This window comes from Drosophila navojoa, chromosome 3, assembly GCF_054131105.1.
Source record: "Drosophila navojoa isolate 15081-1374.11 chromosome 3, UAZ_NAV_1.0, whole genome shotgun sequence".
NCBI classification, from domain to species: Eukaryota; Metazoa; Arthropoda; class Insecta; order Diptera; family Drosophilidae; genus Drosophila; species Drosophila navojoa.
In genome coordinates this window covers 24,531,405-24,546,656 of record NC_142891.1, presented here as the reverse complement: position 1 = coordinate 24,546,656, position 15,252 = coordinate 24,531,405, and the positions used below count along the sequence as shown (strand labels likewise).

At 41.7% G+C, this 15,252-nt stretch overlaps 4 protein-coding genes across 6 annotated transcripts; 1 reads left to right on the top strand and 3 right to left on the bottom strand.

Annotated features, from left to right (window-relative positions):
• Positions 1-1,992: 1,992 nt before the first annotated feature.
• Fgop2 (Fibroblast growth factor receptor 1 oncogene partner 2) lies at positions 1,993-3,823 on the bottom strand. 2 transcript variants are annotated; one of them, XM_030389528.2, is made up of 2 exons: positions 3,627-3,823; positions 1,993-3,564 (listed from the first exon to the last, which is right to left on the bottom strand). In XM_030389528.2, the coding sequence occupies exon 2, from the start codon at positions 3,481-3,483 to the stop codon at positions 2,395-2,397; it is 1,089 nt and encodes a 362-aa protein (XP_030245388.1). In that variant the 5' UTR covers positions 3,484-3,564; positions 3,627-3,823; the 3' UTR covers positions 1,993-2,394. The 2 variants fall into 2 exon arrangements, with proteins under 2 accessions (XP_030245388.1, XP_030245387.1); XM_030389527.2 differs by having other exon boundaries at positions 1,993-3,568; positions 3,627-3,822.
• Positions 3,824-4,247: 424 nt separating this feature from the next.
• On the bottom strand, positions 4,248-7,760 carry ihog (interference hedgehog). 2 transcript variants are annotated; one of them, XM_030389523.2, is made up of 2 exons: positions 7,433-7,760; positions 4,248-7,283 (listed from the first exon to the last, which is right to left on the bottom strand). In XM_030389523.2, the coding sequence occupies exon 2, from the start codon at positions 7,272-7,274 to the stop codon at positions 4,584-4,586; it is 2,691 nt and encodes an 896-aa protein (XP_030245383.1). In that variant the 5' UTR covers positions 7,275-7,283; positions 7,433-7,760; the 3' UTR covers positions 4,248-4,583. The 2 variants fall into 2 exon arrangements, with proteins under 2 accessions (XP_030245383.1, XP_030245382.1); XM_030389522.2 differs by having other exon boundaries at positions 4,248-7,286; positions 7,433-7,758.
• A 325-nt stretch (positions 7,761-8,085) lies between these two features.
• On the bottom strand, positions 8,086-8,967 carry Gas41 (YEATS domain-containing protein 4 Gas41). The gene is made up of 2 exons (XM_018111386.3): positions 8,362-8,967; positions 8,086-8,305 (listed from the first exon to the last, which is right to left on the bottom strand). The coding sequence occupies exons 1-2, from the start codon at positions 8,885-8,887 to the stop codon at positions 8,148-8,150; spliced, it is 684 nt and encodes a 227-aa protein (XP_017966875.1). The 5' UTR covers positions 8,888-8,967; the 3' UTR covers positions 8,086-8,147.
• Positions 8,968-9,097: 130 nt separating this feature from the next.
• SA1 (stromal antigen) lies at positions 9,098-13,373 on the top strand. The gene is made up of 10 exons (XM_030389518.2): positions 9,098-9,293; positions 9,359-9,674; positions 9,818-9,991; positions 10,053-10,352; positions 10,413-10,846; positions 10,904-11,739; positions 11,809-12,167; positions 12,229-12,519; positions 12,631-13,171; positions 13,237-13,373. Exons 1-10 carry the CDS (start codon positions 9,217-9,219, stop codon positions 13,296-13,298), a joined length of 3,390 nt encoding a protein of 1,129 aa, XP_030245378.1. The 5' UTR covers positions 9,098-9,216; the 3' UTR covers positions 13,299-13,373.
• Positions 13,374-15,252: the final 1,879 nt, after the last annotated feature.

Genomic DNA, 15,252 nt, shown 5'->3' with positions numbered 1-15,252 from the left:
TGTATGTATAAACACACATATGTGCTCACTTCACAAGACCGATTAACGGCAAATTTTGGGCAACAATTACGGCAACGATTAACGGCAATCTGCACAGGCAACAAACAAATGATTCGTTGTTTACCGATTTTGGGTAAAGCCCCTCTTTTATCATTCTCAAATTTGCTAAAAATGTATAGTTTAATGTATAGTTTCATAGTATAATAATAATAATAGCTATTGGGTATATCCTGAACGCATTGGCTTGTATATGGGTTCCCATAAAGCACGCGCATATCTATCTAAAAAAGAACCATAACTTTATTTATTTATTTTGATATTTATTTAAAAGATATTGACATAAGTGGAGTCAACTAAAATAAAATAGCATACAAAAAGTACAGCAAATTATAACAATAGTATCACCAACCCGATGGGGGTATTTTATTTGCCAGTCCGGCCAGATATGCCCCACTTCACAGCCAAATGTGGTCAGTGGTACTATTGAAACTATGAAAAGAAAGTGTTAAAATGGGAAACTTAAAACAAAATATTAACAGAGCTTAAATATAATTAAGATTATAATCAATCTTAAAGTAAAAGTATTAGTATTAGTATTAGTATGCATACATTTGCCTAAACCCAAGTAAGCATCAACTGCGCTTGGGTTGCGCTGCAGTGTTGGCAATATTATGAGAATTTATTTGTTGAATAATGATATTTCTAGGAGTACAATCTTAATGAAACTTTCAGAGCGTGATTGCGCACTATTATGTAGCACAAGTTTCTAGTATTTGAAATAGGCCTTTAACAAATATAAGGGTGAGGGTTAAATTTTAACGAAAATCGAAGTTGTAAGAAAATGCATCTTAATATGTATTTTGAATTCCGAGACTCTAGCTTTAAAGATGTAGAAGATATAATTTTATAACTGATTTCCGATAAGGGGTTTATCGATAAAAATAACGGGATAAGATATCGTTTTTTAGTGATAAGCTCGATATCCGCGTGATATATACGGACATTCTAAAAATAGGTTCAAATCTATAGCTTGTATGTCCTATGAGATCGGTTCGTTTAAATATACGGACGGACAAACAGACGGACAAGGCTAAATCGGCTCGGCTCGATGATTCCTTCTGCCCGTTACTTACTTTTTCACAAACCATTTCTTATTTTCAATGGGTTCAGGATATAAATGAAATATAAATGAAATGAGTAAAAGAAGAGACAAAAACGAAGGATAGGATTGAGAAATCATCAACGAAATGTATACCAGTGCTTATGCCTGGGAATTGCGAGTGATTTTCCTAGTATTAAATGCTTAAATTTTAACAAAAATCGAAATTCTATAAAACACATTTTAAATTTGGCGACTTTAGCTTTAAAGATGTTGCTACATATCAATTTATTACTGATTTTCGATATTGTTTTTAACCGATAACAAAATAACGGGACAAGCTATCGATTTTTGATGAAAAACTCGATATGCGCGTGGTATACAAGGACCTAGCCAAACGATTTCAAGTTTCTAGCTCTAATATATTCTAAGACCGACGCGTTAAAGCATACGGATAGATGGACAGGGCTAAATCAATTGAGCACGTCACGCGGATCAGGAATATATAGTATACTTTATGGGGTCTGCCACGCCTCCTTCTGCCTGTTACATACTTTTAATAAAACCATTACACCCTGATTTCCCATTTTCAATGGTACATTTTCAGGGTACAAAAACAGAGTATTTGTGATTTCTGCAGTTTTCATCGCTGTTCAATAGTGCCTTAAATAAATATTAAGAAACAGAATAAGAATTTACAAGTTTTAATTAATAATATTATCTTATAAATCTTTCTCTAAAATAAAAAATATTTGAGATATATTGGCACTTAATAGTGTGCTCCATGGATTTTTTACTTGTTGTTATGAATTAGATTATTATATATTTAGTTAATGTCTAATGTATAGGAAGAAGCAAGCCTACTTCCACTTTAATAATTGATCAAAGACAACTTCTATTCTGGCATTTATTAAAAAATCATAATAAGTCGACAGAGTACAACATGGATTATAGAGTGTGAGTGAGTGCAAGATTTCTGATAAACGTTCTGTTGCGCTTGGCACAGACGTTAGATTGTATGCATGTATAAATTACTTAGAGATTATTAGTCGCTATGAGCTAATGCAGAGTAATGTGTGTGTTCGGGTGTGTGTATTTATATCTGTTGTTAATAGAGTGCTGATTGATGAGTGCTTTGCGCCGGAAATAAAATACGTGTTTGTTAAGCGAATAAAAATTAACAATGATTGACTGGAGATGATGACGACAAATGACAATGCAAACCAGACAATGACTGACTGGAGATGATGACACGTGACAATGCAATCCAGACAATGCTGTATAATCAGCACTTATCATGTTGCGTTGGCACCAACCACAACAACGGCACCGCCAACAACTGGGAGCGTGTGCTCGTCCTCTACATCGTTCGGTGTCGTCGTTGATGTTGATGCCGTTGACGTTGCCGTCGGTGCTGCCGCTCCCGCTACTGCCGCCGCCGCTTGGCTTGGCTTGGCTGGCGTTTCTGGCGTGCCCTGTACAGCAGGTTCATTATTATTCTCATTGGCGTTAGTATGCTCTGATGTATTCCCACCAGCTGCAGCAGCAACAGGAACAGCAGCATCGATAGTTTCACCAACTGTGTTGATTAGCTGAGCTGCGCTAAGCGCATTTACTGAGGCAGTGATTGCTAAGTTATTGCTGGTATTACTTGTGCTGGTGATCACCTCATGACTGCTGTACATTTGTATGACTGAATTGTTGTTCATGTTTTCTACCGAAGCACCCGATATGGACAGATCGTCGGCAGAGTCATCTGCCTGATTATCCGTTTGCACCGCCTTCTCTTCAAGCAGATGATCGCTCTCGCGTATGGGCCGCTGTGCTGAGCCGTACTTCTTGGAAATTTGCAGCAGCTCGCGCAGCGTTTCGTTCTCCATACGCAGCTGTGATATCGTTTGCAGTTCCCGCTGAACATTTTCGTCATCCGCAGTGGCCGCGCGGTGCATGACTGCTGCCATTTCGTTGATTTTTTCGCGCTGTTCGCGTATCACCTGCCAAAGGCGTTCGTTGTACAGCTCTTTGAAATTTAATTTGTTGTCCAGCACCTTGGTCACTGTGTGTTCCCTGTACTTTTGCATCATCAGTTCCATGGCTCGCTCATAGTCCTCAATACAGATTTTAAGCTCACGATTTTCTTTCAGGATCTCAGAGCTGTTAACATTCTGTTGCTGTATGCGATTGACCATGTCCGCATTCGTCTTGTTATTTGCAACTCGATTAAGTGACTCAATATCCTCCTGATATTGACGCAAGCTTTCAACCAGACGATTATTGGTCTCTGCCTCTTCCAACAGTGCTGTGCCCAGCGCATCCAAATCTTTAACACGACTGGCCATACGCTGTGCGTCCATTATCATCTGTCCCACTGATAGGTTCGACATATTGCCGACCCTTTTGCTACAATCTACCTTCCTCTGAAGTATTCCAATTCTGATTTTCCTTTTTGTTTGCAGCGGTTCTCGCTATCTGTAACAAAGAACATCTTAAACTTATGCTGTGTACTGGCTGTTTATTTTTGTATTACGCTGCAAAGGTTTTATGACTTATTTATTGATTCAGTTTCTTCTCTGCACTCTGTTAGCCAATCATTAGAATTTTTAAAATAAATTAAACCATCGAAAATGTTACTATTAGAAATTTTGGTGCGACCCAATTATTTTAGGTGGTTTGACAGCTGACAGCTGAGAAGGTTGCCATCGGTTTTTTTTAAACAGCAGTGCATATTATTTGTTATCGAACTCAATCAATTTATCGACAGTCTATCGTTCAACTTTAATTTGAAATATTAACTTTTTGACGGTAGCTCGCAAGGCTAATATAATAGAAACAGTTTTATTTACTTTTCCTTTCTAGTTAATCTATACCTATGCCATGTATGAAAAATGAATTGTCCCGTATACTGAACAGACGTTAACAGATTCGATGATTCATAACAATTTTTTGTTTGCGAATAGTATTTTGCTGTAGGCGTGAAATATGGGAATCTGAGTCAACTTTGCAGCTTTAAGCAAGAATATACATATTAAACAGAAACCTTTTAAGGCAAATATGAGACATTAGAGAGAAATCAATTCATTCCCCAATGAGTATTATTATTGTTTTTTAATGTAGAAGCAAAAGTTTCTGTAATTGTAATTTAGTGTTTTTTTCGGAAAGTTAGAAAAATTTTATTGTCATTTTTGTTTGTTTTTTTTTTTTTTTTATATAAAATTATGAAGCTATCAGTACAGAAATTAAACTTATCTCAAGAGCTGGAAGACTAACTATATAAGTAGGTAAATACTATATTATAAAATGCACGTTTGAGCTATTCACGCTCCTACAGGTAATAAAGTGTAGAAAACTAATTAAGTACTTAAGGGCTAATGCATTAAGTACAATGTATTTAAGTAAATGTCATTTGAAGTTTTTAAAAGTTGTAAAACAGAGGTAGAGGAATAGCATATCTCCTATAAATGAGCATAGACTAAAGATCACGAATTTAGACGCCCACGCTGTTCAGGCTGCCCGATGAAAGATTCTCGGATCGGCTGGATAGGCGTGAGCGCTTAAGAATAACACGTCCTGGCTTGTTGGACGCCTGCAGTCGTGGGCTGTCCAGCGATGGGGCCAGCGAGGCATCTGTTGCCTGGTTCAGATTGTTGTTGTTACCGCCAGAGCTGCCACCTGCAGCGGCACGTTCCAGCGTGCGCTGAGAGCGTCGCAGCGAAGAGGAAGACATACGCGCAAGTCCATTAAAACCCAGCGTTTCGGCATCGTAGACAACGGGCTGGCGCTGGAAATAGCCCAACTCATTATCCTGCGAGTCCTTCTCGTCCTGTTGTTGCTGCTGCAGCTGTTGTTGCTGCTGCTGAGCCAGCGGATTCAGTGTTATGTGAATATGACGAGTGCGCGGTTTGTTGGGCGAACAGGTATTTAACGGCACGAAATCCTCGCGCAGCTCCGCTAGCCTCGGCTTGTTCTGTGAGTTGTCGCCGCGTGAGTGGCGACGCTTGCATAGGCAGAGGCAGGCGCTGATCACGAGCAATATTAGCAATGCGCTGCCACTAATGGTACCCGTGAGCAACGGATTCATGTTGAAGGTTTCATTGTGGCTCGGCGTAGTGGTATCTACGGTATGCATCGTCGGCTGGCTCGTTGTGCTGCTTCTGGGTCGTTGCGTTCGTCCTTGCTTGAGCGCACTGAACTCAGAGGCGGACATGGCGCTAAAAGATTGTAATTTAAATTCGTAAACTGTGCCTGGCTCAAGCGCAGAGATCAGAGCGCTGTGCGCCTTAGCACCATCGATAGTTGCCTTCAGGTACTCGCCAGCCGAAGCAGAGGGTCGATAATAGGCATAGTAGCCGGATATCAATTGCTCATCTGCATTGCTGGGCAGACGCCAGTGGAGCATGACAGCCGTCTGTGAATACTCCTTAATGTCCAACAGTTCGGGCACCGGCAACGGAGCCAGAGCAGCGCCCCGCTGCAGATAGAATTTGCCCGAGGTGTTGCTCTCCTTGTTGTCATTGTTGGAGTAGACAGCCATGATGCGAAACCGATAGCTATGATCCGGTCGCAAGCCCGTTACTGATGACGTGAAGTTCCGAACCGCCTCATCCGAATCGTGCCGCTGTTTACCGTATGGTATGTTTTCGTTAGTGGTCTGCCAGCTCTTGCGCTTGCCGCTGTCTGTCATACGGTACTGTACCTTGAAGAACTGAATATGCAATCCATCGTTCTTCACGACATGCCAGCGTAGCATTACAGACTCATCTGATAGCCGGGTAACGTTGGGAGCCGACGGTGGCACCATTTGCTTTTGCTTGCGGTTGTGTGTGTTCCGGTTGGATGACCTGCCCATGCCGCTCGTGCCCATGCCATCGCCGGCCTGTATCTGGGTGGGATTGACTTGGAGCAGAGTGCCAGCGCTGTCCTCGCCGAGCGCATTTCTCGCAAAGCACTGCACACAGCCGGCATGCCGCTTCTGCACTCGGCGCAAGATTAGAGAGCCATTGGCCGGCAGCTCCGCTTCGGTATCGTAGACACTGTTCTCCCCATTGAGTAACCAGTAGATCTTCGGCGTGGGTGTGCCCGTGGCCGCACACTCCAGCTCCATGAATTCGCCCTCATTGGTCAGATTGGCGCTCGGCGGACGCACTATGCGCGGGGCTTGTTGCACCACCAGCTTAATGAAATGTTCCAAGGCTGGACGTATCCCATTGTCGAGGTAGCAGATGTAGGTGCCCGCATCCTTTGGCTGCAGTCTACCAATTTGCAGTCCATAGGGCAGCACTCGCGAGCGATTGTTGTACACAGCTCCAGACACATCGGGGCTGCTCCAAACGGCTGTGGGCGGAGGATACCCCACTCCCGGGCATAACAGTAACACAGTCTCACCTATGCGAGCCAAAACTTTGGTTTGCACGTTTTGCCCAGGCAGCAGAGCAGGCGCTGTGCTCGGCAAAGCTGCAGCTGGCACCTGCAACTCCAAGCGTCTGGGCATGGCCAGGCGCTGACTCGAGGCCGTGTTGGTAGCCACGCAGGTGTAGGTGCCGCTGCTTGCAGTTGAGACATGTGGCAGCAGCAGCGTGCCACTGGAGTCACTCAGTGTCGAGGCAGCTGGCATCTCGATGTCATTGTAATAGAAGCTCCATGTGGGTGCCGGATTAGAGACCACCTGTCCGCATTGCCAGAGCACAGTGTTGCCTGCCGCCACGCGCCACTCGGAACGTTGGACAACGTTGTCGGCGCTGATGGTGGCCAGCTCCAAACGCGCTGTGGTGGAGGTGACAGCTAGGGGTCCAAACCAGGCGACGCAACGATACTCGCCCAGAGTTTCGGGTCGTACAATGACACGGAGCTTGGATATGTCATTGTCATGGGTTATGGTTATATTGGAATTGTTTTTGGCGCTGCTCGATTTCAAATATTTGAAGCGCGGTGCATGGCTGCGGGTCGAAGCGTAGCTCCATTCGAAGTGTTCCGGCGGCAAACTGGTCTCGCATAGAAACACCACCTCGTCGCCAGAGGGCGCCACTGTAGATTCGGGCGCTCGCAGTATTCGTACGCCTGGCCCTGCCGACGGCGCATTGGCCTGTAAAACCGGAATTGCTGCAAGCAACGACGTCAACACCGACAGCAACATCAGCAGTAGCGACGGCTTTGATTTGTGGCGTCGCGTCACCGACATTTGGGAGCGCTGCTGTAAAAGGTATAAACTAATTACAAATGCCAAATCTGTGCAAATTTAACGACTTCAAGTCCAAATCGTAAAAACAATCAAATTCAAAGCGTTGTTTTGTATACTAGAAATGCTTCCAGCAGGCAACAGGCAATGCGCATGCTTACCTGCCTATGCTTCCCTTCCGTTCCTTTTGTTCGGTTCTTGACTTAAGCTAGCCGACGCGTTTGCGCAGAGTCTGGAAGCAGGTTTTTATTCTTTCGATTTCACACAGTCGTATGTTCGCTCATTATATGCTCGATATATTGTTTATTGTGAAACGAGTTTCGCTTACAAGTTACCGACGTGTAAATAATTAAATACACTTAACAACATGTACAAATAAACAATAACATTTTATTATTTGCCATTGAAATTGGATGCTGCAACACGACAGCGACGCCAGTTCAAGTCGACTGGTTCATTCAGCTGAAAAAATCTTCAACTGGTTCAATGGTTCATTAGGCATAAATAGTGTGTGCCTGTGTGTGTAAGTGCATATAGATGCCTGTGTTTTTACTAGTGCGATGCGAGAGAGAGAGAGCCAAAAGAAAACAACACGACACAGAATACACTAATTGTGCTCTTTTTCTTCAATGAATTAATATATTAAATTTTATTGTTTATTATTGACTAGCAGAATCTACACGCATGTCAGCCTTATATATAATAATATTCAATACATATATAGATCTGGTTTGCATCAACTACGCCTTCTAAAGAAAAACGAATTGCTGTTTGAGCACACTTTATATCCCTAGAATTTATAATAAATATGTGGTTGGATTTTCATACAGCTTAGTTTATTTTATGCACTTAAACATATATTCACAATTTTCGGTATTAAGCAGGTGGTTTTTGGACTTTTGCTAGTTCCGCCTTGAATTTTACAATTGTCTCACGAGCCAACTTAAGCTTATCCTTAAGACTTATGATCTCGCTTTTGACCCTTAGCTTCACATTGTTTATGTTGTCCAGGGTCTTAGCTTTCTTTTCTTCAACTAAAATGAGAATGGTTTGATTACTTCATACTTCTACTAAACTAATAATTACTTACAATCTGTGTCATGGCTGAGCAATCCATTTGCACTTTGTTCGGAGAGCGTAAGATAATGTTGCATTATCTGGGTGGGCTCTTGGAAGACTATTTCTTCGTATGATTCAGACACAAGTCCTTTTTTAGTGTCCATTGTCGTGGACGAGGTCAACTCGCCGTCCACGACGGGCGATTGGAACAGCTTCAATATGTGATAGCAGGTCACAGGTCGTTCGGATGGATCATTAAAGTAAATTTTGATAACAACTTCAAATTCACCCCAGCCGGTTTCCGTAATTTCGTATGGCGGTTTGACAACAATGCGATTTGGATTTGCATAGCTTTCGTGCAGTTTAAAGTGTACTTTCTTCACATATATCGACATATCCTCGTCATAATAGGGCTTCAGGTAAACCTGCCATTGATGCGTGTGTCCGTCCTCTTCGCGCTTTTTGCCAAAGGAGCGTGCTTTATTGCCGTACACAATTGGTTTCACAATTGTTACGCCTTTCAAGCGTCCGCCTGACTCTGCACTGAACTCAGTCATATTTGATAAATAATAAATGATTGATGATAAAGTTTTAAATGATTTTAATTGTTTATTTTTTATCTGCTCGAAAAACAAAACAGACGCTTCTTCTTTTAGTCTTGTGGTTAATCGATATTCTTATTCGATAGTACTGCGAAACACCAATTCGCCGCAACAAAATATAAACAAATGCTGTATCTCTTTCTTTCTTTCATATCGATATCTCTCGCGATAGTATTGGTGGCTTTTCGCTATCATCACTATTTGTTGTTTTTCATGACGCCAAAGACGTTTTATTACCAGAAAAACAATTAATAATTATTAAAAAGCCCAGTTAATATATCAAAATGATGGCGCGCCGCGGTGGAAAGCGCATACGTATGGATGATCCGCCTCCGGCTCCAGAATACGACGAAATGCACAGGTAAAACACTAGCAAAATCGAATTGAGTACTGTTGCATTTGTTATGGGAAATTGTTTTTCAACAGCGATGCTTTAAATGAAAGTACATCTGACGCAGACAGCCCCACCAAGCGCATGACGCGACTGCGTGCACGCGGTGGAGTCCGTGACAAACCGCCAATCATCGATGACGACGAGGATGAGTTTTTTGCGCCCGTTTCACGCAAACGAAAGACTCCACAAACACGCAAACCGCCAGCGGAGCGAAAGGAGCGAATTGAGCGGCCGCGCAAAGAGCCAGTGGAGAAGACGCACCACGAACGCATCGACAACGAGCGTGAAATTACAACCGATGAGAACAGTTTATACTATATTGTTCGCCACTCAAAGAATCCAATTGCGGTAAATATTTTTGTGGCCGTATGTGTATGTATGTATGTATGTATGAGAGAGAGAGATGACATTGCACCGGAAGAGAAATTTGTTAAGCGATTGAAATTTCCCTCAAAAGTAATTCATAACAAACAACTCTATTTGAAATGCAGAGCATTGTTGATCAATGGATTGGACAGTACAAAGCGAATCGGGAGACAGCACTTGTTGCCTTGATGCAGTTCTTTATAAATGCGAGCGGGTGTAAGGGAAAAATATCAGAAGATATACAATATCCTGTTGATCATACGGCTATCATTCGTCGCATGACGGAAGAATTTGATGAGGTAACTACGCAATTTGATAGATTAAACGAAAGCGGCTAAAATATCAATTTATTCTATCTAGGAAAGCGGCGAGTATCCATTGATTATGACAGGCACACAGTGGAAGAAGTTCAAAAATAATTTTTGCGACTTTGTGCAAACGCTAGTTAAACAATGTCAGTATTCCATAATTTATGATCAGTTCTTAATGGACAATGTGATCTCGCTACTGACGGGTCTCTCCGATTCACAAGTACGCGCCTTTCGTCACACCGCCACATTGGCTGCAATGAAATTAATGACGGCATTGGTGGATGTCGCTCTTCTCGTATCGAATAACTTCGAAAATGCAGCCAAACAATTCGAAGCTGAGCGCGTTAAAGTAAGTAAATCCCTAAATATGAGTTAAGCATTCAGGTATAATAATTATTACGTATTTTAGTCACGTGATCGTCGCGCATCCGATCGCTTGGACTCGCTGATGACAAAACGCTCGGAGTTGGAGGAGAATATGGATGAGATCAAAAGCATGTTAACCTACATGTTCAAGTCGGTATTTGTACATCGCTATAGAGATACTCTGCCAGATATACGAGCCATTTGTATGGCTGAGATTGGCATCTGGATGGAAAATTATCCGCAAAATTTCCTTGACGATTCGTATCTGAAATATATTGGCTGGACGTTGCACGATAAAATTGGTGAAGTGCGTCTACGCTGTCTCCAATCGCTTCTGCCCCTCTATGACAAAGATGAGCTAAAAGGTAAATTGGAGCTGTTTACGTCCAAGTTTAAAGACAGAATTGTAGCCATGACACTGGACAAGGAATTTGAGGTTTCTGTGCACGCCGTTAAGCTGGTTATCAGCATACTAAAGTGAGTTTTAAGATGAAATTGAATAATTTATATATGGATATAATGGATCTCTTTTAGAATACATCCGGAGATTTTGGCTGATAAGGATTGTGAGATTGTCTATGAGCTGGTCTACTCTTCGCATCGAGGTGTTGCTCAGGCCGCTGCAGAGTTTCTCAATGTGCGTTTGTTTCACTTAACCGCCGACATGGAAGAAACGAAGACAAAGCGTGGTAAATTGCGACTGCCCAATACACCACTAATTCGCGATCTCGTGCAATTCTTCATTGAATCAGAGCTGCACGAGCACGGCGCCTATTTGGTGGACTCCTTCATAGATAGCAATGATATGGTGCGCGATTGGGAATGTATGACTGATCTGTTGCTGGAGGAGCCAGGTCCCAATGAGGAGGTGCTCGACAACAAACAGGAATCGACGTTAATCGAAATCATGGTGAGCAGCGTCAAGCAATCCGCGTCGGGTGAGGTGCCCGTGGGACGAGCCAGCAATCGCAAGTTTACACTAAGCTCTAAGGAGCTAAAAGCCATACAGGATGAGAAGGTCAAGCTGACCGAGCATTTCATTGTGACACTGCCCGCTCTTTTGGAAAAGTACCAGGCGGACAGCGAGAAACTGGCGAATTTGCTTGCAGTGCCGCAGTACTTCGACCTCAATCTGTACACCACCAATCGGCAGGAGGGCAACTTGCAGGCATTGCTGGATAAGATTAGCCAAGTAATGTGTATGCACACCGGTCGAGAAGTCCTCGAGACCTGTGCCAAGACATTGGAATGCCTCTGCGCCGAAGGAAGCGCCACATACACTCGCTGCAACATTGCCCGATCCAACATTATCGAGAGTGCGGTCAACAAGTACAAGGATACCATCGTCGAGTGGCGCAATCTTATTTTAGGTGAACTCTCACTTTTTATTATATACGAAAAACTATTAGTCAACTAATTTAATTTGATTATTATTTCAGGTGAGGAGACTCCAAACGAGGATGACATCTATAATATAACCATAGCGTTAAAAGTATTGTCAATTTTGTATTCGTCGCACAATCTGAATTCGTGGGATTTATTTAAATCCCTGTTTCGTGACGTTGAGGAAGCCCAGTGCAAGGACAATGTTGAGCGTTGTTTACCCAATGAGGCGCTGGCGTATTGCATTGAGGCCTGCTACTTCTCGATTAGCTGGGGCCTCTACTACGTTGAGAATGACTGCGAAGCGTTGAATGTGGCCGAGGTGGTAGCCGAGCTGCGCAGCAATTTGGACAGCTTTATGTCCGCTTGTTTTGAGCTGACACGAGACGGGCCCACTGTCCAAATTCAAGAAGCAGTGCGTATCAAATTACCTCGTTTATTAGCGATTGTTTCATGAGAGATTTATTTTTTGACAGGCTTACCAGTCCATCTGTGATCTGCTCATCATTTACTCAGATCAGTTGGCGCGCAGCGATAGTGAGCATATACGCAGCTTGGAATACAAGTCGCGCATGGACGAGCATCTCATCTTAGACAATTTTGTGCAGCACTACGTGTTCTCCTTAAAACAGGTTGTTGCCCAGGATGAAACCCGCATCGAGGAGTTGCATAAAAAACGAAACTTCTTGGCCTGCTACTGCAAGCTAATTGTCTACAACATAATACCGACAATGCGAGCAGCAAGTATATTTAAATATTATGTAAAGGTACATATAACTTAATAATTTCAGAGATTCTTCTTCTAATCTAAATAGTATATATATCGTATATAGTTTTTCGTATGTTGAATTTGAATTTGCTTTCCCTTACAATTATAGTGCTATAACGAATACGGCGACATTATTAAGGCTACGCTGGGAAAGGCGCGAGAAATCAATAAGGTTAACTTTGCTATGACGCTTTTGCTGAGTTTAATTACAGTGTTTAAGAGTCTGCAAGAGCAAAGTGATGATGGTATTGTATCAAAGAGTTCACAGGAGTTTATCGATCTGAAGGAGTTGGCTAAGCGTTTTGCGCTTACTTTCGGGTTCGATGCCCTTAAGAATCGCGAGTCGGTTGCTGCAATACATCGGGGCGGCATTTACTTTGCTGCCAATAAGCAGCCTGATGATCCAGTCCGTGCACCAACTCGCATTCTGTTTCTGGAGGTTCTCAATGAATTCAACTACAAATTGCTGAAACAAGATAAGAAGGTGATCATGGCCTTCTTGGACAAGGTCATACCGCCGGGCATGCCGTCGAGTCGTGCTGAGGAGTGGCAGCCCCTAATACTGTATCGCAATTCCTTACTGCACGGCGAGACGGATCAGGCGCCGGTAGCAACTCGGCGAGCGTACACGCGCAAACGAAGAGATCATGGTAAGGAGTTGGAAGTTAATTAGCGCTTGCTTTGAAATAAAACACGAATTTCAATTATAATTTAGATGAAGATGACGAGGAGGAGGAAGACGAAGACGAACACAATGATCCCGACTATAGAGGCTGAGATCATCAACGGAAATTAAATACAAATTAATTTAAGACTATTCAGAATAAACTTTATTTGTGTAACTTAACTAAATTACACTAGATTTTTATTTATTGGTATGATGTATGATATTTTTAAGTTAATTTCGATGATTGACTTGTCTCTATATTATATCTATGAGCCATTAAGACTCAAACTATAGTTGCGATAAAAATACATTTATTTATTTAATGCAATTTACAAATACGTAATGAATTTACACCCTTTCGGATTCACCACAAATTTCCAAGTAAATGCTAGTTTCGCGCTGAACATTCATATCGTCGAAGGCTTTCAAATTTATCTTGTAGAGTCCACTTAAAGGCAATCCGGTGAAATCGAGAATGATTTCAATATCAAACGGCTCGAAAATCATTTTATTTTGCAAGAAGCCATAATTTGATTAAAAGAAAAAAATTTTTACTCGAAATACACATATGTTTCTGTAGAATAAACCTACAACAAGGTAAAAGCATTCGCCTTTCATGTCTTTCTTGTTACCCACGTGCTGTAACTAAACTTTGTACCAGTACTGAGGCTAATCATACAGAATTGGACAGATGTTGGGCACAGTCATGCCGAATACCGTCTGCACCCAGGCAATACGATCAAACTTAAATAACTGTTAGCTAATCTGCAAATTAAATAAAACTTATCAAAATGCGATCCTCACGCTGAATATTCCATATGTAGGTAAAACTTCCCAAAACGGATATTATATTGTCATAAGAGGCAAGCGATAGGTTGGACCTATCAAACATGCCTACAGCATTTAGAGCACTCTCTGATTGAATAAGTAAAGTGTCGAATATATAATAATTGTCAGGAATAAATTTATATTTAAATCCACTTGATTCCCTTGCCATCAACATCACGAATAATCCGACCCACATCCTTGCGTTATTTAATTTCTTTCCTACGAATGTGTGTGCGTTACAAACTCGGCTTTTTATACGCTACATATTGGGTTTCATAACAATGATAAGTATGATTGTCTGATAACGCTCAATTAGAAAAAGGCGTTCCTGTCATCATGCTAGATATATCTAACCAGTTCAGTGCGCACATTATAGTTAAGTGACGAAATATATGTATTCCAATATATGTACGTATATTTCAAATAGTCTGTTCTATAGTTTAGAGGTAACCATTAGAGGATAACAATTTATTCAGTAATACATTTTGAAAGTTTTCATAGGCTTAACATATAATCAGATAATCAAGTCTTCATAAGTGTATGATGGCCTTATGTTTTTTATACCCTGAACCCATTGAAAATGGGAAATCAGGGTATAATGTTTTTGTGTAAAAGTATGTAACAGGCAGAAGGAATCATCGCAGACCCCACAAAGTATATATATTCTTGATCAGCACGATGAGCTGAGTCGATATAGCCCTGTCCGTCTGTCCGTCCGTCCGTCCGTCCGTCCGTCCGTATGAACGCCGAGATCTCAGAAGATATAAGAGCTAGAGAGCTGAAATTTTTTGTGCATACTCGTGTATACCATACGCAGTACGAGTTTGCTTTATTTTTTCGATAACTCATCCGATAACTTTTTTATCGAGAATAATCGAAAAATTGATTTTGTTTTTTGAGCCTCATTGGAATACTATTAGACATAGAGACATCAGATTTACTGTGTATATATATATGATGAATACAAACATTTTGTAATCAACAGATTTTGGATACCACGCCCCCTCCGCCCCCAATTTGCAAAAAACGTATTTCAAGTACTAGAGACTTGTGCTTTAGAATGTACACACATTTTGATCATATGATTACGCTCTGAAAATTTCATTAAGATTGCATGTCTACAAAAAAAGTTATTCATCAAATAAATTCTCATACTATTGCCCACACTGCAGCGCAGCCCAAGCGCAGTCGCTGTATGTGTGCGTGCATAAAAGAAGTGCAGAATGATAAGAATAT